Here is a 22,459-nt window from a genome sequence, read left to right as displayed (position 1 = left end):
CACATTTAGCTTCATTCAACATCCAGAAACCTAGATTTTCTATATATTACCTAACCCAGTCTCACGTGTTGGTTTAATATGAAACCGTCCCGCTATTACCAAATCGCAGACCATATGTCGACCGTGCTGGTCGCAACTGGGTCCTTTGCGTAACATATGCCCAGCCCTTTACTGCTAGATGAAGTGAAATTTTAGACAAGTGATTGCAGGTACTTATTTTACTCGTCTTTGGTCTTTATTAGGCTTGTGTAGTGCATGTACGAATAGTACAAAATACACGATTCCCTGCACTGTACTAGACCGAACTACTCCCAAATGATTCTGCTCTCTAGTAGGTACCTACATGTAATACACACACACGAGCAACAGATTGGGAGTGAAAGGAGCGAAGAGCCGAGAAGTAACAATGACAGTAAAGCGTTCCGTGTAATCCGATCTAAGACCGAGAGCGCGCAAAACCGGCCGATTAGCTCTCGGCTAGTACGAGCAAACGTTACTGTACGCCATATGCACAATTTGTCTCTCGCTCTCTCGGTGTACTACTGTACTAAATGTCCTAAAAGAACGAACTAATACACTTCGGAGATCGTACTAGTTGGGAGCGATCTTTTCAGTGAACGACCAGGCACAACTCTAGTCTTTATTGGTTGGACCAAAAAGAAGCGTTACAGTACGAAGACGTATTTAACTATAAAACGCGTTTCTACCAGTCAATGTTTAGGAAAAATTTGTTCCAATAGACCATGTACAAGAAAGTCTTAGCCGTAGCTAAGGTTTTTGCGTAACATGTGTGCCCAGGCTTTTACTACTAGACAAAGTGAAAATCTTGCAGCAATGTGCACTAGTTTGCATTACTAAACTTGTCATGTCGAAACTTCAAAGTCTGGCAGTCCTCTTCAACCTTTAAGAAAAGAGTGTACTGTACACCCAACTTAAAGGCCAGCAATGCTTGGCCCTTCTGGTGTTTCGGGTGTCCATGGGCGGCAGTGCTGGCTTACCATCAGACGAACTGTCAGCTCGTTTTCCTTCTATTGCATAAAAAAGACCATAAACATCGTATGATACACGAGCGAAGAGGGCATTTGTAACTAGATTCAAAACACTTTCCACAGTCATGTGTCTACAAGATATTGACGTTGAATATCAATGATACTTATCGATCCAGAAATGGTGACAATAACCTAACCACAAAATTAAAATTTTGAAAAAACCCCCGACCGCGACATAGTAGACCTATTTTCATGAAACATGGCTAAAACACTCCCGACTAACTCAGCTTTCAGACAAAAAAACAATCTAAATCGGTTCATCCGTTCGTGAGTTACGATTCCATAGACAGACACACATACAAACAGACAGAAAAACAGACATACAGACAGACAGACAGACATACATACAGACAGACAGACACGTCAAACTTATAACATCCCGTCGTTTTTGCGTCGGGGGTTAAAAAATGTCGTTGTCAAGTGTAAACATCACGTGACATAACTGTGGTGAGGCCTCTAGCCGTCTATGCTATCAAATGACCACTTGACGAGTCTATTTCACATTGCATCTAATAAATAGTATCATTTCTTTTCCTATAGTCAGTCAGCTGTTACTCTGAGAAACGATTGGGTAGAATGATATCTCAGACGGTACCTTATTTGCAACATTTTAGCACTTCTTATTAATATGTTACTATGTCTTTACTTGAATGTTGTCTGACCTGTATGTCTGCTACAGATTGCTCTTTAGGGGCATTTTCAAAATTTGGGACCCAAAATTATCGAAAGTTGTTAACAAAAATTAACTCGCTGTCAGTTTTCTGACGAAAATTCATCATCATCATAAGGCCTCTTACATCTTGACAGATGATTTAAGCATTTTCACTAATTTTGGGTCCCAAATTTTGAAAATGCCCTTATATAGTAGCCATCATGCGTCATGCCCGCATGTTGTTATCTGATAAGTCCTTTCTTTGTTGGTTAGTACCTAATAATAGACTCGTATGTAAGAAAACATGGGAAAAGGTTGAATGATTCTTCTTGCAGTGACCAAGCGGCAGTAGCGAAATAGTACATTACGATACAAGTGCGGAAGATCGAAACGAGTGGTGATAAATTTTACGACCGAAGAGAATGTTTTAAATCGACACGAGTTACGAATTTTCTTTTCGCGCGTGTATCGTGCGAGGATTTTCTTTTTTCCGGACTTGTATCTAATGTGCTGTTATGTTATTTTTGGTTCTAGTGACTGTTTGGGGGCAATATTAATATTATTTTCCGTTACGTTAGACGCTAAAGTGTATTCTAAAACATAGCTCTTCTCGACCACAGCATAGCTATTCTTCTCGAGGTTGATTCGAGGCGTAGGGTTAGAGCCGGCGTAGCTTTATTTGACGTTCATATGCGCATTGTAATATGCCTATTGCCTACTTGAAAAATTAATATTTCATTTTTATTTTTCATTAGTAAGTCCTTTCAGTCCCATGCAAAGAATCTAATAATTATGTGCATTTTTGTGATTCTCAGTTAATTCGTTATAGCTTTAACGTCACGACAATTACCTAACTTAAGTAATCAGAGGAACATGTTTTCTTAATGGCCGCCATACTAAGTCATAACGGTTTCCGCGTGTGTTGGGTTCCATACATTCCTGTATTCTACAAATGGCGAAAAACACCGCGTATGTCTGGCGTTTTTTGTGGCTACTCCAGTGATTTGTAGGTTTTATGAGTATCGGTGACTAGTGTCTACGATAAATCTTGGGGTTGGTTGTCAAAGCGGACACAAGAAGTAGGATCGTTTGAAAAAACGCTGATGCTCTAGTGAATAAATGGCGCCCCACCTCAGACGTCGTGAGTTCAAATTCTCTCTCGTACCTACCAATAAGTTTTTCAGAACTTATGAACGGGTCTGGTTGACGCAGAGAGATTTACGCCTAGATGGCGACACTGTACATAACGATCGGCTGCTTTATATCTGTTAACATTAACATTTAAACAAGTATAAATTAAACAAAAGCTAAGCCTAGATCAAACGACCTAGGCAATGGCTAGGTGTACTTAATGCATTTGGTTCCCACAGCGTAATTATACCCTATAACAGTTGATATTCCTAACGCTTAAATCACAACGACTTGGCCTAACCAGTATAGAGAATGAGACGACAAGTACGAAGAAAATCCAAGGGTTTCAAGTACAATAGACCATACAGAATAAAAATTTAATCACGAGATTCACGAGCGTAGCGAGCACGAACATTTTTCCATATTAATAAAAAATAAAGTCTCTTCTTCTTCTTTGCATCCTGTTACCCTCTGCTGGGGTATAGGGCTCGAATCATATTTCTCCATCTACTCCGGTCTTCAAAGAAAAAAAAAAAGGTCGGTTAAAAATAAAGTATGTATCATAAAAGGACAAATTTGGAAAGTTTTATTGCAAGGTCGCATAGGGTTTTCGATGATTTTATGACTTATTGCTTTCCATAGAAAACGAAGCGCGAGTCATTGGCACTATTTTTACAAGCCTTTATTTTCAACTTGCCTTGTTAGTAGGTATTATGTTATACCTGGCCCTTTAGCACAACTTTCCTTGTCGCGCGCGCGCGCGACATCAAGCGCGATTTCAAGTATGGACTCGCGCGCGACAAGGCAAGTTGTGCTAGAGGGGCAGTAACAAATAGGTACTAAATACTGTTTATTAATAGTGGTTCCCTTCTCTGAGCTCGGTAAGTTCCAGGTTCTAGTAACAGACCAAGTATTGTGCTTCGCTTGACTTACCGACTAACCGACCAACTTAAGGTCGCCGGTTGGCATATACCCAAGGGCGCGAACAGTCCGATAGGTCACCGTACGATTGATTCCATTCCAATTGCCTTTCAAAGAAATTTCAATATACATAATGTATGTATGTAATTGCAAAAATGACAAAACTTCCGGACTCACGGTGAGCACTTTTAAAATAATATTGTCTTCGGTTACCGCGATAGTTAACTCATGTCATGATGATTCTCATGAAATAAAACTATGGAAACTGTAAATTCATTATACGCGATTTAATCCGCTTCCACAGTTTTATTTCACTTTTAAAATGTCAAAATAATAGGTACAATACAAGTGCGGAAAAAGGAAGTAGGAACCGAGTGGCGATAAATTAAAACACGACCGAAGGGAAAATAAAATTATCGATACTTTGGCATCACTACAAAATGTCATTCAATGTGTCACAGGACCCATGAATACCGGCCAGGTATAATAATAGTATTTTATGCAACAGGCTTTTAAAGGAGGTCAAAAAAGACGAGTGGCGTGGGTAACAATTTGAGGCGAAGCCGAAATTTGTTATTAAGACGCCACGAGTATTTTTTGACCTAGTTAAACACCGTTGCATAATAGTTTTTCAGTTTCCTACGACCATGCACTTAGTTTTTAATAGTTTTCTTGAATAACTTTAGTGAAATTCATACTGTTTCCTGTACTTGACGCAAAGGTTTGCACTGTCAGCTCAGCTGCCCAAAGCCTTCCCGCGCACGCGCGGAGTATCGTTATAACCGTTGCCATGGTTACAAAGCCAAACAATGCGTTTTCAGTTTTTAGGGTTCCGTAGTCAACTAGGAACCCTTATAGTTTCGCCATGTCTGTCTGTCCGTCCGTCCGTCCGCGGATAATCTCAGTAACCGTTAGCACTAGAAAGCTGAAATTTGGTACCAATATGTATATCAATCACGCCAACAAAGTGCAAAAATAAAAAATGGAAAAAAATGTTTTATTAGGGTACCCCCATGTAAAGTGGGGGCTGATATTTTTTTTCATGCCAACCCCAACGTGTGATATATTGTTGGATAGGTATTTAAAAATAAATAAGGGTTTACTAAGATCGTTTTTTCATAATATTAATATTTTCGGAAATAATCGCTCCTAAAGGAAAAAAAAGTGCGTCCCCCCCCTCTAACTTTTGAACCATATGTTTAAAAAATATTAAAAAAATCACTAAAGTAGAACTTTATAAAGACTTTCTAGGAAAATAGTTTTGCACTTGATCGGTTTAGTAGTTTTTGAGAAAAATACGGAAAACTACGGAACCCTACACTGAGCCTGGCCCGACACGCTCTTGGCCGGTTTTTTTGATACTGCGCGCTTGCGCGGGAAGCCGGCGGACGCTGCGCTGGCTTTGGGGAATAGACATTTATGTAGGGTTTTAAAAATCTATACACGACCCTGTAAATGACGAATAACAGTTCGGGAGTAGAAAAAAAATTTTTGACATCTTCAGGGCTAGTTTCTGTATTCTACAGCTAAACTAGCCTGGGGTTTGATATCCATGAGGCAGTACTGGCTTCTGATCACCATCCAAAGGTAAAGTATAAATACTGGAACAAAAATTATTTTCATAATTTAGAGCTGTCTAAACTTAACTTTTTGTCAAGAAGAATTTAAGCAAAAACTAACACTATTAGGCTTAAAATTTAAAAAGTGAATACTCCATCCAGAGTTTAAGTTTCACCCAAAACCCAAGGCAGACATTTTCCGCTTTTAAATATATTCTACATATTCTAACTCAAGAACTGTCTAAGTCGTACGATAGATGGCGTGATTGGATGGAATGCTGCTAATAGGCAAAGATTTTCTATCATTCTTACTGAGCCATATTGATTTAGTTTACCCGATAAAAAATTAAATCCCCTCCCGTGGACCGATGGACCGATTTTCATAAAATATGGCTATTAAGAACTCTCCCGACTTAGGGCTTAGGGCCCGTTTAAACGGTAAGAGAACTCGCATACGAGTTTTATTACATTGCGGTATTTGGTGGCTGTGCAGAATTGTATGTAGCCTCAACAGCCCGCAATGTAACTAAAATCGCATGCGAGTTCGCACGCTGTCAGGCCTAATTCAGCGTTCGTAAAAAAAAAACAAAATCGAAATCGGTTTATCCATTCGAAAGCTTAGGATGCCACAGACCGACAGACAGACGAGACGAGACAGACGGACGGACAGACGGTCAGACGGGCAGACTGATGAACGGACGGACAGACAGACGGACGGACGGACGGTCAGACTGAGAGACAGACCCGTCAAACTTATAACACCCCGTCGTTTTTGGGATTAAAAACTTACCATGCAACAGAATGATGAAGATAACCATAATACCCGTGACATATTCAGGTATACGCAGTTGTTCCATGGTTAACAACATGGATATAGTGACGATACACGTGATGAAACTGACTATGATGAACACGAAGGTGTATAGCAGGTACGCTCCTACGTGTGCTCGAATGTTCTGGAAAATATAAAAGGTAATCAAGTAATCATCCTCCTTACGTTACCCCGGTATTTGCCACGGCTCATGGCTCACCCCAGGCTCCCATGTACCTCTTATTTGAAACTAAATTATTAGTTTCAGCTACACGGGCGGTTCTACAAGGCCCTCACGGGACCCGATGTAGATCTGTAGCCTTACCATGACTTTTTTGAGTTAAAAAATACGTTACGTTTTCAGTGAGAGTTACGGAAAATGTATGGAAAATCTGAACAGCGCTCCAAGCGGAAACGCTCACGTACTAAAATTTTCATCGGTACCATAAGTTATTAACGTGTTTAGTCCGAGTTTTCAATACGTTCCTAACTTTACAGCTAAGGCGCTCTCTTTCTAACTGTATGAAGTCAATAGAACCAGAACTATTTGACAGTCTCTAGTGAAAACTCAATACTTTACGTGAGTAATCATGACAGTCACTAACGTAAAAGTAAACCACCAATTCACTCTGATGTGTCATTACTGTCAAATTATATAACAATCCCACAACATTTTCACGATTATATTTGCAATTTTAAGTGCAATTATGACAAATATGTATTAATTTATAATATTACGTGAAATTAAAGAACAGCTTAAATGTAGCAGTTAGTCAGTAGTTCGATAAAAAGATAAACCAGTGATGAAACCCGTGCTTGATACTTTTACAAAGGTAATGAGTTAGGTGTATTTAAGGTCAGTGTGGGGAAAACCGTCTACCCGGAAAGACCGTCTATTGACAATAACTTTTGTGTTTATATATCTACGCCTCTCACACCTCCGAAGGTATACCAGTTTTTCATCCTTAAGCCATTGGTCTTGAATACATATCCCTAGGACGAACACTAGTTAACAATAAACTTGATTCGTGTTTCGAACTCGATCATCGAGTTCAACATGGTTCCGCAAAAAATTAAAATAAAATAGAAGCAGTCGGAATATTTGTATATCATGTATGTAACGTAGTCATTTAATAACCGTTCTTTCTGACTAGTACTATTAATCTACTCAAAACGCGTTCAATTTCTTGTTTTATGTTCAGAAATATGTAACTTAGAAATTGTGCCTACTCAGAAAGTCCGGCATAAAAGAGAAAGGCAAGACCGGCATACGATAAACAAGGAGTTGCCAACCTTTTTTAGGCTTTATTGGAAATAAGTCGAGTGTAAACAATATCAATATATAAGTACGTTTTTTGCTTATGATACAGTTTTGGTAATGATTCGTATGGTGTTACTAATATCATTCGAAAGTATTAAATAGAAATGACAATTGTGAAGAATTATAAGTGGTGAACAGAACTAAGCCTACTTACACTGCATTACTCATCATCATATTTAAGATGGTAGTGTTTGTATAGATTGTGCAACATGCGGCGACAAATATTTCAAAAGAGAGTTATGTATTTTTAGAAATAAAAGTAAGCATTTTGAATCCAATTATTTATTCAAACAGAAAACATAATATTTGCGCACCCTTGACAAAACATATTTGATAAAGGTTGTTCGTCAGACGGCAGAAACTGAACCCTGGAGGCACAGAGGGTCATATCGAAACTATGACTAGTGGCACAAACTGTGCACTTCTCAAGCAAAATCATTTCGTCTTCCTCGTCGATATATACGCTGGCGTTAGGAAGTGCATCAAAAAAAGATTCTATCAATACACTATTCGGAAGATATAGAGACATGACTTGTATATTTTTTGCTATTTTTAATAACTGAAACAAATATTTATGTATTAAGTATACAAATATTTATGTAAATATTTATGTATTAATGACATCTGAATCTCTACTGAGTTTTTGAAGTCGTAATCGAGCAAAATGGGGCAAAGGGTGTTTATTGAATCCTTAACGAAGTAAAGGAATCTCTAATCTCGCTACGCTCGGGATTCAAAATTAGAATACTGAGCGTAGTCAGGGATTCAAGTATTAACGCTCAAGGTGGAAATAATTTTGCTACCATGTGATATATACAATTTTTCACGTCACCTATGAGGAAATTACCAAAATATTGGGTTGGTAAGAAAGTAATGAGCGATCGATTGAATTCCACATAAAATTTTTGAGAGAGTTCTAGAATCTTCTATGGTCGAAAGTATATAAAGGGCGAGTCGCACAGTTTCTCGTCAGTCATTCACTAGCTGTCGCCGAGCTAATATAAGGAAGAAAATGGACGAATTAAAAGTGCATGTAAGGCATTGCTTACTATATGAATTTCAGTCTGGCCATTCAGCCGCCGAAGCAGTGCGTAATATATGTCAGCGTGTTGCTCCTGAAGTTGTGTCTGAGGCCACGGCGAAACGATGGTTCCAGCGGTTTCGTAGTGGCGACTTTTCATTATCAGATCAACCTAAGTCTGGTCGACCGGTGAAGATTGATGTGGTCAAATTAAAAACCTTAATTGAAGGAGATCCGAGGCTAACGAGTCGTACTCTTGCTACCGAGTTAGGCTGCTCTCATGTCACCATAGAAACACATTTACACGAGTTGGGAAAAAACTACAAATACAGTGTTTGGATACCGCACGAACTTGATAGAGATCAACTAAACCGCCGTGCCAATATCTGCATACAACTTCTGTCTTTTCGCCGCACATTCAACTGGTTGGACCATCTTATCACTGGAGATGGAAAATGGGTCTTATATATAAATCACACACGCAAACGTCAGTGGCTAGCTCCAAACGAAAAAGGAATAGAGGCACCAAAAACAGAGCCTCACCCGAAAAAAGTTATGCTGTCCGTTTGGTGGGATATTCACTGGGAACTCCTACCAAGTGGAATGACTGTTACCGCATCAGTATACTGTAATCAGCTTGAAAATTTAAACCAAAAAATCTGTCAGAATCGTCCACAGCATGCTAAAGTTTCTTCTTACACGACAATGCTCGCCCACACATTGCAAAAGTGACTCGGCTAAAGCTATTGGAGCTAGGTTGGAAAGTGATACCTCATCCACCGTACTCTCCAGACTTGGCACCTACGGATTACGCATTATTCAGATCGCTAAGCAATGCCTTGAATGAAAAAAAGTTCGATGATCAAGCCCATCTGCGACAGTACATAGCTGAGTTTTTTGAATCTAAACCTAAGAACTTCTTCGCCGATGCTATTCATTCTTTACCAGAACAATGGAGACAAGTAGTAGATAACGAAGGCCGTTATATTATTGTTAAATGATTAAAATAATAAATTAAATAAAAATTACAATATTGGTTATGATTCGCTCATTACTTTCTTACGAACCCAATATTAATAATGAATATACCTACTGCAAATCAGTAGTACGAACTTAATCTACAACAATTTATAAACGATTATGAAATATAATGTCAAAACTCTTTTCATTGAATCAATATGTTATACTGGCAACATAAAATCCTTGAACAGAAAAGAACCACTCAGCTCCTTCAAGACTCGAGTTTGTAATATTCATACTCCCCGAGTTACACACAATGTTTTTCATCACACTTGCAACATAAAAACATGTCAAAAGATAAAAAAATTGAATACGGTACTAGAAATTTCATAACTCCCTTGGGAGAACGATTTTTATATAACTCACGCTCCGCCTGCGTGTAAAATCACATTTAGTGTGCGAGTGTGATGAAAAAAAATTACGCATTCATTCATACTCTGTAGTGACTATAGCAAAACCAAGCATTGCTAAGAAATGTTACCAAACTAATTCACGTAGGTATCTTAATATCCTATTACGTTTTCTTAATTAACATAGTTTCAAAAACAGATAAGTAGTTGGATTTATATGAGCCTGTAATATCGTGACTAAATTGTATTCGCAGGGTGTTCGTTGGAAAAACAGTATTATGCAATATCTGGACCTGAAAAGAAAAGGTTATGAACCCCATCTACGGGACATATGCCGGTCTTGCCTTATAAATAGAAAAATGCTTATATGTTCAAAATTTCAACGTTATTTTAATAGTTATCTAGCACATTCTGCCCCGTTATTACGTAAAATAACAATGATCATGATTTTGGAACCTAGTCTCATATGAAATTACGCGACAACAAGCACTAGACGGTCTTTCTGTGCTCATCGCGGGAGGACGGTCAACCCGCCGAGCCTTAAAAAAAGTGATTTTTATCACTTAAAAGTACCTTACTTCACCAAAATACTGTAAAAGCTTTGTAAAATATAATATTTGCTATCCCATAGGACCATGCGCATTACACCAGACTGCATTAATTATAGAGTTTTATCCACTCAAACTTTATTTCAAATAAACTATGCCGGTCTTGCCCGCACTGACCTTATTCATCATTTTGTACTGTTTAGCTACAGTTGAGATGATTATATTGGTTGCTTTCAGAAAAAGAAGATATTATTGAAAACAATATTTCCATGCCAGCCGTCTGGTATTCAGCAAACCCAACGTAGAAGATTGTTCAAATTGATAATGAATGAGGCAGTTAAGAATCAACTGATTACCTACAGCAGCAGGCAGTACGAATTCATGGGCATGTTAGTTCCTCAATGCACAATACTTGTACCTAATAGTCACCATAACACCATATCTCGTGGGTATGTATTAGAACCGAACCAAAGGAAAAAACTTCAAAAAAAATATCCTATTACTGAAATAAAGTATCTCATTCTGTGACTTTGTTTATTTTGTAATATTCTTGAGTAACAGGCTAAGTATTTAATAAATTGACGTGAAACGAAAACTAAAAACCTAAAATTCAGCGTTTACGTAAATATCAAACATCAATTACAACGACATCGACATAGGTAACGACAAAGTCTAAGGTAAGGTATAGTAGAACTTTTGAAGGCGATTAGGCCATTATGGGGTGTATATGAAGATTATAATTTGATACAAAAGTGAGTAGAAAAAGCAAACAAGTAAAAATTGTATCTAATTTTTTGGCAGGGCACGTAGCCAAATGCACAAACGATTATGATAACATCGTTATCGTAGCTTAGCTATCTCTATCACTTTTCCGTATTGACATGACAGAGCTACACTGAATTTCGATCGGCGTTTAGCGCATAGATTTAAAGTCCATGGTTTAGCGTCAACGATTGACATTTCAGCTAAGTCCTTGTGTCAAAACTGACAAAGCTAATTTTTTTTTTAATTTATTGGGAGCATTGGCAACTTGGCCATCAGCGCAAACATACAATATTTAATACAACATACAGCAGAAGAAACAATTACAGGAATAACAATTACTTTGTTAATCATAAAAGTAATATTGCACATATTGAAATGCTAAACTTATGACATTTAGTAACTACACAATACAATGTTTGATGAATGAAAAGAAGTATTTTTGAACAATTACAAATTATTTACAAAGCGCCAGTAGTGTGCATAATAAATTCATAAATTATAGGGTTTACGAGCCTTCAAGTTCATTTCCCGGTTCTTTGATTGGCTGAAAATCCCGGGAATTCCCGGTACTTTCGGTACCGGTATTTCCCGGGAGCAAACCCTAATAGGGATAGGGATAGGGGTAGGGTTAGGGATAGGGGTAATTAGTCGGCAATCGGTAATTGTAAGCGATAATGCGAGAAAGTACTTCTTACCCACCGACAATAGTGCCGAGATACGGAGCTATGTGAGTTCTGTTGTACAATATGTAGTTTCCTCAGTGTATATAGAATACATACCTACTCTTACCTACTACCTACGCTGTGGTCGCTGTTTAACATTTGTACAACCACTGCAAGCATTTCTTTTTTAAAAACAATAGTAATATGAGTAATCGAAATAAACGCAGACAAACGTCTGCATAGAAACCTACGGATCCAAATGAAAATTTTTAACCGACTTCAAAAAAGGAGGAGGTTATCAATTCGACTGAATGTTTTTTTTTTTTTTTTTGTATGTATGTTACTCGATATCTCCGAGAATCGTGGACCGATTTTCAAAACTTTTTTTTTGATCGAACCGGTATAACCCCGAGATGGTCCCATTGGCACCAAGTCAGGGTCTGATGATGGGATCCTGGAGAAATCGAGGGAACTCTTCAAATGTTATAGGCACATGTAATGTTTTTAGTCTATTTTTCAAAGGTACACCAGTATTTACGTCTGATGGTAATAATTTTATGTGGCTGAGCTGATGATGGAAGGTCAACTCCTCAATGGTTAGGAGTTAAAGGATAATTCTTTCACTACTATACATGTATTCGGACTGATACATATAATATCACTAGGAACCACTAAAAATCAACAAATAAATAAACTTTTTAACAAAAAATAAAACCGCCTTCAAAAATAAGCGCGTTACAAAACACGGAGAAACTAAAAAGCCAAAAATAATAAACCTTTCAATTCAGATTTCTTATCGTATTGCAATAAGCTAAACATCCAAATTATAAACAAATCAATTATTTTTGGAGTCGGTACCAGCCTGTGTATGGTTGGGTGGGGCAAACAGGCAATAGCAAGGCGACGAACAGGTCTGGTACCGACTCCAAAAATAATTGATTTGTTTATAACTTGGATGTTTAGCTTATTGCAATACGATAAGAAATCTGAATTGAAAGGTTTATTATTTTTGGCTTTTTAGTTTCTCCGTGTTTTGTAACGCGCTTATTTTTGAAGGCGGTTTTATTTTTTGTTAAAAAGTTTTATTATTTGTATATGTTTGAATAAGAATTTTTTTAGTACGCGAGCGAAACCGCGGGCAAAAGCTAATTCTATATAAGATGATAGTGTACCTTTTTCTGTAAAAAATATTTCTATTTCTTTACTACTCGAGAACATCACAAATAAACAAAGTCAATTAATGAAATACTTTATTTTAGTAAATAACAGGATTATTTTTTGGAGTTGTATACATATACTCGTGATGATCATGGCTAACAATACCATTAAGTGCATCGCGGAACAAAAACACCTATAAATTGGTATTGCTCCCCTCTGCTGCCCTCAGGTTTTAAGTAGCGTAACTGCCAGAGTGCCACAGTATTAATATCAATTGAACCATCTTCCATGTTGACTGAATACCATACGATTTGTTCGGAAATATTGATTTTAATCATAGCTTCCGTCATCTTTCTGAAACCAAAAACTGCTTTGAGCAATATAATCATCTCAATTGTAAACATTGTAAATAGTACAAAATGATGGCCAAAAATAACTTATTACCTTATTTGATTTTTTCATTCAGTTTATCTTTTTATTCAATTTTAGCTAATCTTGAATTTCACGTAATATTATAAATTAATGCAATGCAATATGTTAGTCATAATTTTATTTAAAACTGCAAATATAATCGTAAAAATTCCGTGTGATTTTTGTATAACTTGACAGAAATGTCACGTTAGAATGACTTGGTCTATGGTTTGAGGCCTACTACCGAATACCGAAGTTATCGAAATGTGGACATGCGTCTCTTTTACTCTTATCAGTATAAAGTGAAAGAGGAAGAATCCCTCAGTGCATATGTTTCGAAATTTGCAGTAGACCCTATATTGACAGATTTCGATAGGTAAATTACATTTACTTATGATTTTAGTTCCATCGCGTAAACACCAGAGGCGTAGCATTCGCCTATAGTTCTTTCTCCGTTTATTGATAAACTTAGAAAGAGATAGAAACAGCTTCTTTGGTGTGAAGTTAGGCACAATATATTGTAAACAAACGTAAACTCACTTACTTTCTGAGTAAAGTAATACGGCTCTCACTTGGGCAGCCCATGGTAACGGTACTGCTCGCATCGGTGAACTGGTTACGATTCGGGGATCTCTTCGGAGAAACCGAGGGTTTTGCCTGTGCAATTGCGGACGAAGTTATGATGACGAACAACTACCGGAAATATATCCTGAAGTGAAGTACATATAACAGACAAGCTTAAATCAAGAATAAGTATATTAATACTTATTCTTGATTTAAGCTTGTCTGTTATATGTACTTTACAACTTGTCAATATATTTTTATCGACATATACCCTTCACTATTTTTATTTTGCTGTTCCTGGTAACACTTTACCAGTCAGTCATTTGTCAATTTAGTCGAAGAATTGTGGATAATTAATCCATTTATTATGTATGGTAACGAAAAATACTTTTTGTTTCTAATTTAACAAAAAGCGATATCGATACCTTTGGGTTCAATTGGCGTAAAGGACAAAATGCAGGTTTTCAGGAGAAGCAAAAAACAACTTTTTTTTTAGAAAAATGTTTATATCTTTTTTGTTTTTTTACCTATATTTGTGATGTATATAGAAAAATATGTAGATTTTTAGTATCCTTCACCTAGTGTAGCAACCGTAGTGATAAACTAAACGGTTTAGAAGTTAGATGGTTGTAAAGGACACGTCAAAATGCTATGGACGTCCTTTACACCCACGATTTTTTTGAACAATTAGAGTCGATAGGGTCGTAAATGACGGTCTTAGATGATTTTTATACAAATTCGGGGCGTAAATGTAACCAGAATGGTACAAATGGCAACTGTTTTTAGCTTAGTTTACAATTGAGAAACTTGAAAAATGTATCAAAACGTAGTTAATATGGCGTAGAATAGCCACATTAGTGTTACAGTGTATATTTATCTAAATATTTAGCAAAGACAAAGAACAAGACTATTTTATATCCAGTTATGCAATAAAGAAACAACATTTGCTTAAAAACTATCTCATATTTTGGAAAGTTATTATTTTAGTACTCGCCGCTGTCTCAATAAGTTACGCATTCAGTATTTAATTCTAGCAGGGAAACGCTTTCGTAGTTTAAGTAAATATAAAAACACTAATGGTAATCACGTAAATCTTTAATCAGCAACTGTGAATAGTAGACTATATTAATACGACAGTAATTTTAAGTCTAAAGTAGAAAGAAGTTCTAAGAATAACTAAAAGTTAAGTACTTATTTATAAACGCAAGTTAGGACGCGTATACAAACTGTAGTCAAGACTACCTACTATGTTGATTCATATTTTTGATAATTTAAAACAGAAGATTGTTATTTAGTCTTAAACCTGTTAAATAAGAATAATCTTAATTATGAGTTCAATCCTAGAAATATTACAGTCAATGCTTTAAGTACCTGGGTACATAGCCAAGTCACCAAACGCTAACGCTCATTCGCTAGCGAAACGCACCTGTTATTGTCGCACTAAATGTTAGTATAGTCTACTATTAAAGTTTACTGCCGGCGTAGCTGAATGGCAATCGTCGACGCCAGACGCCGACAAAAATGCAGTCTGGTGCAATACGCAAGAGCGATAAAGATATATACTTAGCTACGAAATAGATATTATCGTGAGCGTTTGTGCATTTGGGCACGTACCCTGATAACCATAATGTTTTTTTTAATTACCTACATCTCACCGCAGTATAATAATACTACGAAAGCGTTTCCCTGCTAGAATTAAAGACTGAATGCGTAACCTACTAACTAATCAGACAGCGGCGAATACTAAAAAAATAACTTTGAATTTGTTGCCAAAGTATTAGATAGTTTTTAAGCAAATATTGTTTCTTTGTTACAAAACTGGATATAAAATAGTCTTGTTCTTTTTTGTTGCTAAGATAGCTTAGATAAATAATACACTGCATTAAACTAATGTAGCTATTCTATGCCATATTAAGTACGTTTTGATACATTTTTCCAGTTTTTAATTGTAAACTTAGCACAACATTTGTACCATTTCGGTTACAATTACGCCCCGACTTTGTATAAAAATCATCTAAGACCGTCATTTACGACCCTATCAAATCATGGGTGTAAAGGACGTTATAACATTTTGACGTGTCCTTTACAACCATCTATCTTCTAAATCGTTTAGTTTATCACTACGGTTGCTACACTAGGTTAAAGATACTCGTAATCTGCATATTTTTCTTATACACGTCACAAATATAGGTAAAAAAAAACAAAAAAAGTGGTTTATCTTTGTCTTGGAAACCTGCATTACATGTCCTTTACGACAATTGAACCCAAAGATATCGATTACAGTTGCGGATAAAATATTTTTAGTGCTGGGCGTAAAGGACGAAGAAAAAAAAAACTTGTCCTTTACGCCCAACTTTATCACACTACTATAGAAAGTGATCCTTAGAAAGTAAGGGCTTAAAGGGCAACAATATATATAAAGGTGACTTACGACTATATTTTTATTTGTAGATTTCCTTTACGACACAAATAATAATTTATAATTAATGACTTGATATTTACGCCCCTTCAGAAAAGCTATTTTTGCAAGTCCATAGTAGAAAATCTTGGTCGTAAAGGCAACTTTTTAAGAGATATCGAAATTATAACTACACAGATCGATAGCGCTTGAAATTCTGAACAAAACTGTATAATATATAACTCATTTTCGCCAAAATGTCCTTTACGCCAATTGAACCCAGAGGTATCGATATAAGCACATGATGGTTCCTGATGGTGAACATAACTGCGTGTCGAATTTAACGGAAAACAAAAAAACATTGATTGATTGATTGATTGATTGATTGATTGATTGATTGATTGATTGATTGATTGATTGATTGAAAGTACGTACCATGTGTAGTCCTCGAAGAAACACGATGTTAAAGAACACCTTGACAGCGTACAGTATGCACACAAATATGAGTAAACCGATGCCCACGGATCTTATCACTTCCTCGGTTTCCATGGACATCTTAAGGAATTGCTTGAGGAAGTCGATGACTTGGCTTATGTCTTTACATAGGAGGATGAATTTTATTAGTTGATAAACGATGCAAGCCTGTAAAAAAAAGAAACATTGATAAATTAAAATTTTGAAAAAAACCCCGACCGCAACATTGTAGACTTATTTTCATGAAACATGGCTAAGAACACTCCCGACTAACTCAGCTTTCAGACGAAAAAAACAAACAGACACACACATACAGACAGACAGACAGACAGACAAACACACAGACAGACACGTCAAACTTATAACACGAAGTCTTATTTGCGTCGGGGGTTAAAAAGATACAGATATAAGATATAGAGGTATCACAATATACACCGTGCTTGATTTGATTTCAGTTAAATTTGACATGACATGGAAGTGAAAATCGACATGGAAAACGTCGCTCAATACACGTGTGAAGAGGAGATTCGTTACTCGTGTCAACTTAAAACACTCCCTTCAGTCGTATTTTAATTTATCGCCACTCGTTTCGAACTAGTTTAGTAGGAGGTAGGGCATAGCGAGTGATATTCCGCTTTGTGTGGTAGGGCACAGCACAGCGGATATCGTCTCGCTCGAATCTAGAGCAGAGCCCAACTGGGGTAGTACCTCCGCCTTACAGAAGACCGCAGCCAAATAGCACTAGACCCTACTCATAGTGTTGTGTTCCTGCCGGTGAGTAAGGCTGCCAGAGCTCAGCGAGGGTGCGGTGTGCTGATGACGGGAGGACTTACGGAACTAACTTGTTCCGTCTATTGTCCTTTGAGTCATCGGCAACCCGAACCCTCCTAGGAGCTTGTACACTCCTTTTTACTGTGTACTTAACACAGCAAAAGGGAGTGTACAAGTTTCTAATGGGGTGGCAACGCGCATGTGACACTGTTTGAGTTGCAGGCGTCCATAGGTTACGGTGACCGCTTTACATCAGGCGGGCCGTATGCTTGTTTGCCACCGACGTAGTATAAAAAAAAAAACTAATACATATAATTTATTGAAATTAATTTCCATAGAGTAGGTACCTACCTATTAGTCTCTTTATTTTTTGATGAATACTTTTGCATGTTAAATTGTATCTTGTTATTTAACGCATGCTAATTATAAGACTTAATATTTTGAAAAAAGTGGCCCGTCGAGTTTCTTGTCGGTCCCATAGAGGATACCCCCCTCCAACTGAGTGGGGACTGAAATCTTCTCGAGGCTGAGGCGTAGGGTTAGAGCCGGCGTAACTTTGTTTGATGTTCATATGCGCATTGTAATATGCCTACTTGAAAAATAAATATTCCATTTTCATTTTCACTTCCTCTTTTTCGCACTTGTATCATAATGCACTACATATTTAATAGAAAATGTTACCAATTCCAAGTAACCCCAAATGAAGCAGCCCGTCTTAAGTTCAATACAACAGCAGCAGTGGTCCAACATAAATTTACCTTTCGCCATTTTGTTTCTGAAAAAAAAATTAAGACTTCATTGGGATCAATTTAATACAGCAGAGGCTTCAAGTAATGTGATAATACTTGAGTTGAAAGTAGCAATTGATTGAGTCAAAGAAAACGAAATCGTGTTATTGGTTGCCAGACCATCGCCCACACCGCAATTGGACCCATATTCAACAAAATACCACAAAATATTCAATTACTACCACTTAACAAGTTTAAAAATGCCTTAAAATTGTTGTTAGCTCAAAAGAGTTACTACTCTATAAAATAATTCTTAGATGATAAAGACTTGTGAATATTTAGAATATAATTATGTAGATAATTATTAATTTATAGTTTGACATGCATGCTCTCAAATTTGTATGCCGTAAGGCGCCACATAAGTGAAACTGAACTAAAATGTAATGTAACAACTTATGTACACCTATGTTGGACAAATAAATGATTCTGTATTCTGTATTCTGTATCCCTTAGTTGACTTCTACGACACTCACGAAAGGATAGAATAGAATAGAATAGAATAGAATAAACATTTATTCGTGAACACAGACAAGACAAAGAACACATAATAACAACAAGACAGAAAGTAATGAAGTGCCACGAAATGGCCTCATCTCAGCGTGTTGCTGGTGACTTCCAGCGCTGATCTTCCGATGAGACCATCAAGTGAGAAAGATTCACGGAGGGTAACAGATAGAAGAAATGCAAAATATATGTGATACAAGAAAAATGGACTACAGTTAAAAAGAATAAAATTGAAAACATTACAAGAAAAATAACAACAGGCTGTGATATAAGAAAGATCTAAGTATACAAAAGAATAATAACAAACAGAACAGGACAGAACACATTAAATTAATAAAAAGAAAAAAGGAGCTGGTGAAATTATTAGCCCGTCACCACACTAGCACAATACCATATAACCAGAGGGCGGAATTGCTCATGGCAAAAATCAAACGTCAATAGAGTTGGAACGTTAAATTTTATCGACATTTTCAGCTATCGATAAAAACAGTCACCTTTTAAATGTCTGCCTTTATTTGACCTCTGATTAGCTATTCGACCATTTGATTTTGACCTCTTTGACTAGATTAAAAGTAAATTGTATAACATTTGATTACCATTTTTGTCACTAGTCCTCTTGCAAAAACGTTTGAAAAAAAAATGGTTAATCTAAAACGACAGTCAACAAATGGATAAAGAAGTATCCTCGTCTTACTTACGACGAAAACAACTCAATATACTGATAATTTCAGTTCAATCGATAGTCGATAAAATTTAACGTTCCAACTCGATTGACGTTTGATTTTTGCCATGAGCAATTCCGCCCTCTGCATATAACATTTGAAAATTGACTTACATTTTTATTTGTATTTCCCAGATGCAGCTGCAATTTCTGATCTTCGCTCCAGACTACGCGCTACGAATTACTCAGACTAAATGGGAAAAACAATGACAATAACATAGTTTAATTGTTTATTACAAATACCATTTATATTCTGCATTATCCTTATAGCCCTAGCGATGGGATAATGCAAATCCTTTCAGTGACACAAAAGCGCTAAGACAGAAAAGGATTTTATTGATTTCCAATTTCCATTCACAAATTAACGTTTTTGTACTAATTTGTAATGATTTGGAGCGAAAAATTGATTTCATATAAATTAGTCATTCATTCATTAACTCAAGGGTAGGTACCTAATACAATAGGTTACACTCATCATCATCATTGGCCACAGTATCTTTCCAGATGATAGTTGCAGCACTTGCAGCGATTAAGTAAGAGGTAGATATTATGAGTAGGCAGTCTACAGCCTACATCGGTTTTGATGGCTGTACACAGGGCTCGGATACAGGTTATATTTTCAAACCGTTATCATTTACTTGCGGCAAAACCTTTAAATTTCGTTTTCGCTCGAAAAACCGCTATTTTTAAACCGGTTTTAGGTGAACGCTTTCATAAAGGTTTCTTTCAATTAACCGGTTTAGAACTAAATAAACCGGATTACTCCGTAGCATGACAGGGAATTACTGTTCTAATCAAATGAAAAAGTGGTTGTGCGAACGTAGGTATTTACGCGGCGCTGGTGCGTCTCGCCGCTCGTCGAATAAACCGGTTTATTTCGGTTATAATAATTTCGCGGTCTTTAGAAAGTTCGGAGTAAAATCGAAATAATCCGGTTTTAACCGGTGAAAAATAAACCGGTTCTGAGCCTTGGCTGTACAAGTTACAGTACGTACCTAATATTGGTATAAGTATTATGTGTCGTTGCACAACCTTTATTGACAACGTAAAATATTTGTGTATAGTTCAAATTGCGGTCAGTTAAATGTTTTCCTCATTTGGTTCATAAACGGAATAATAAATAGGTATTTTATACGAGTTCTTATAATACAACAGGCAAACAATAAACACCGTACAAAACAATTTTTACCCTTATTTAAAAAAAAATGTAAAATGTAGTCGTAACTCAAATTTCTAGTCAATAAGAAAAAATTGCATGCCTACACCCTTGGCGAAGTGTGACGATCAGAATAATGCATGTTTACCTACCACCTAATCTAATGTACCACATTTCATGCAAATAAAATATTTCATTTCATTTCAATACCTTTATGTTTTTCATCCTAATTAATAATTTCACCACCCACACTCTTTCCGTGGGTCAGTGGGTGTCATAGAATTCAAATATGGGTTAAAGAGGGTTAGTTCTTGGTTATGAATAAATCAATTGTCCTGTCGCTGGTGTCAATTTCCCAATTTCCTTTTAGCCTTTCCAGCCTCAGACACCAGAGGCCTTGGTCACTTTTTCTTTCATATGTGTAATTTATTTCGGGTTTTAATTTCCCTTTAGTTTAAAATTTTCGTAATAAACAAATTATCTATCTATTGCTATCTACTTATACATAAGTCACTTTTAAAATATTTCCGGTTTTTCTTGATACACCGTGTCCAGACACATGTATTTTTGCTCCTGTTATATATAATTATCAATTTCATTTTTCCAACATTGCTATAGTAAATCTTCCAGGTGCCTTCTACAAAACGTTAAAAATAAAAGAATGGGAATTCCATCTTGAGACAATAGACACCCCCCCCCCCCCCCTTTGAAAGTGTCTAAAAACGTCACAGTAAAATAAAATATCAATAGCGAAAATGTCAATCGTTTACGAAACCATAGACACAACCAAAGTCTTTCGATATCGTAGCGCAAGCGATTGTCAACAATGTCATCTTGACTAGGCGCTTTTATTTACAAAGTTGGCAACTCTGGTCAGGTTAGGGGATTTCCTAAATGATATGAATAGTTTAATTGACTGAATGTATGAATAATTACGTGTTGTTACTGTTAACATGAATAAAGATGTCTTTATTATTATCGCTATTGTCTGCCTCTTCATTTACGGTGATTCGCTCGGCTGTCCCTAACAGTTTTTTTAACACACGAGAAGTAAAATACATTTGCACCCGAGTGTAACACAAAACTTTTCCCCTCACTATAGCGAGGAAACTACAACGCAAAAAATGCGTTTATCACTGCTTCCAGTAGTTCCACAGGTGGTAAATCATCTTTATTACTAGATTCACCTACTTTTATCAATTTTAAAGCAGTTAATTTGACTTTATTCAAGGTCAAATTACTTTACCCACTAGTGGATAAAATGCGTTTTTACCCGCTGGTATTAAAGGACAAAACACGTGTTTCCGAGCTAGTGAGGGGAAAACATAATTATACCAAAGTATACTTTCAAATACATAGTACTAGTATATATTATGTAATGCGAAAGAGGTGCGTAAAGATTTGCCTTCGTATTGTTACGGAAACAAGTTCCAAATGTGCTCTACGCTACGCTATCACATGCGGGTCTATCGCCTATTAGAAAGAGACATCCCTATACACACCAGGTAAGCGCATCCCTTTCTCAAAACCCGAGAATTCCCGATGGAACCAGATGTGACAAATACCAACTTAACTTTGTAACGGCGAAAAAGTTCTCGGTGGAGTTTGATAGCAGGTTTCATTTTTCGAACGGTAAATTTAAATTTGTCGCGTGCGTCTTTTTCGGATGTTTGGGAACGCAGTCATTATGTGCATTTGTGTGCA

The 22,459-nt window shown here is 36.6% G+C and overlaps 1 protein-coding gene across 2 annotated transcripts; it reads right to left on the bottom strand.

The window, feature by feature from the left end:
• Nucleotides 1–5,153: 5,153 nt before the first annotated feature.
• On the bottom strand, nt 5,154–19,784 carry LOC125235475. Of its 2 annotated transcripts, none has more exons than XM_048142046.1 (5): nt 19,714–19,784; nt 18,268–18,361; nt 16,777–16,983; nt 6,103–6,268; nt 5,154–5,354 (listed from the first exon to the last, which is right to left on the bottom strand). In XM_048142046.1, exons 2-5 carry the CDS (start codon nt 18,352–18,354, stop codon nt 5,260–5,262), a joined length of 555 nt encoding a protein of 184 aa, XP_047998003.1. In that variant the 5' UTR covers nt 18,355–18,361; nt 19,714–19,784; the 3' UTR covers nt 5,154–5,259. The 2 variants fall into 2 exon arrangements, with proteins under 2 accessions (XP_047998003.1, XP_047998004.1); XM_048142047.1 differs by having other exon boundaries at nt 18,345–18,361; nt 19,714–19,759.
• Nucleotides 19,785–22,459: the final 2,675 nt, after the last annotated feature.

This window comes from Leguminivora glycinivorella, chromosome 17, assembly GCF_023078275.1.
Source record: "Leguminivora glycinivorella isolate SPB_JAAS2020 chromosome 17, LegGlyc_1.1, whole genome shotgun sequence".
Classification (NCBI taxonomy): domain Eukaryota; kingdom Metazoa; phylum Arthropoda; class Insecta; order Lepidoptera; family Tortricidae; genus Leguminivora; species Leguminivora glycinivorella.
This window is presented reverse-complemented; position numbering and strand designations above follow the sequence as displayed.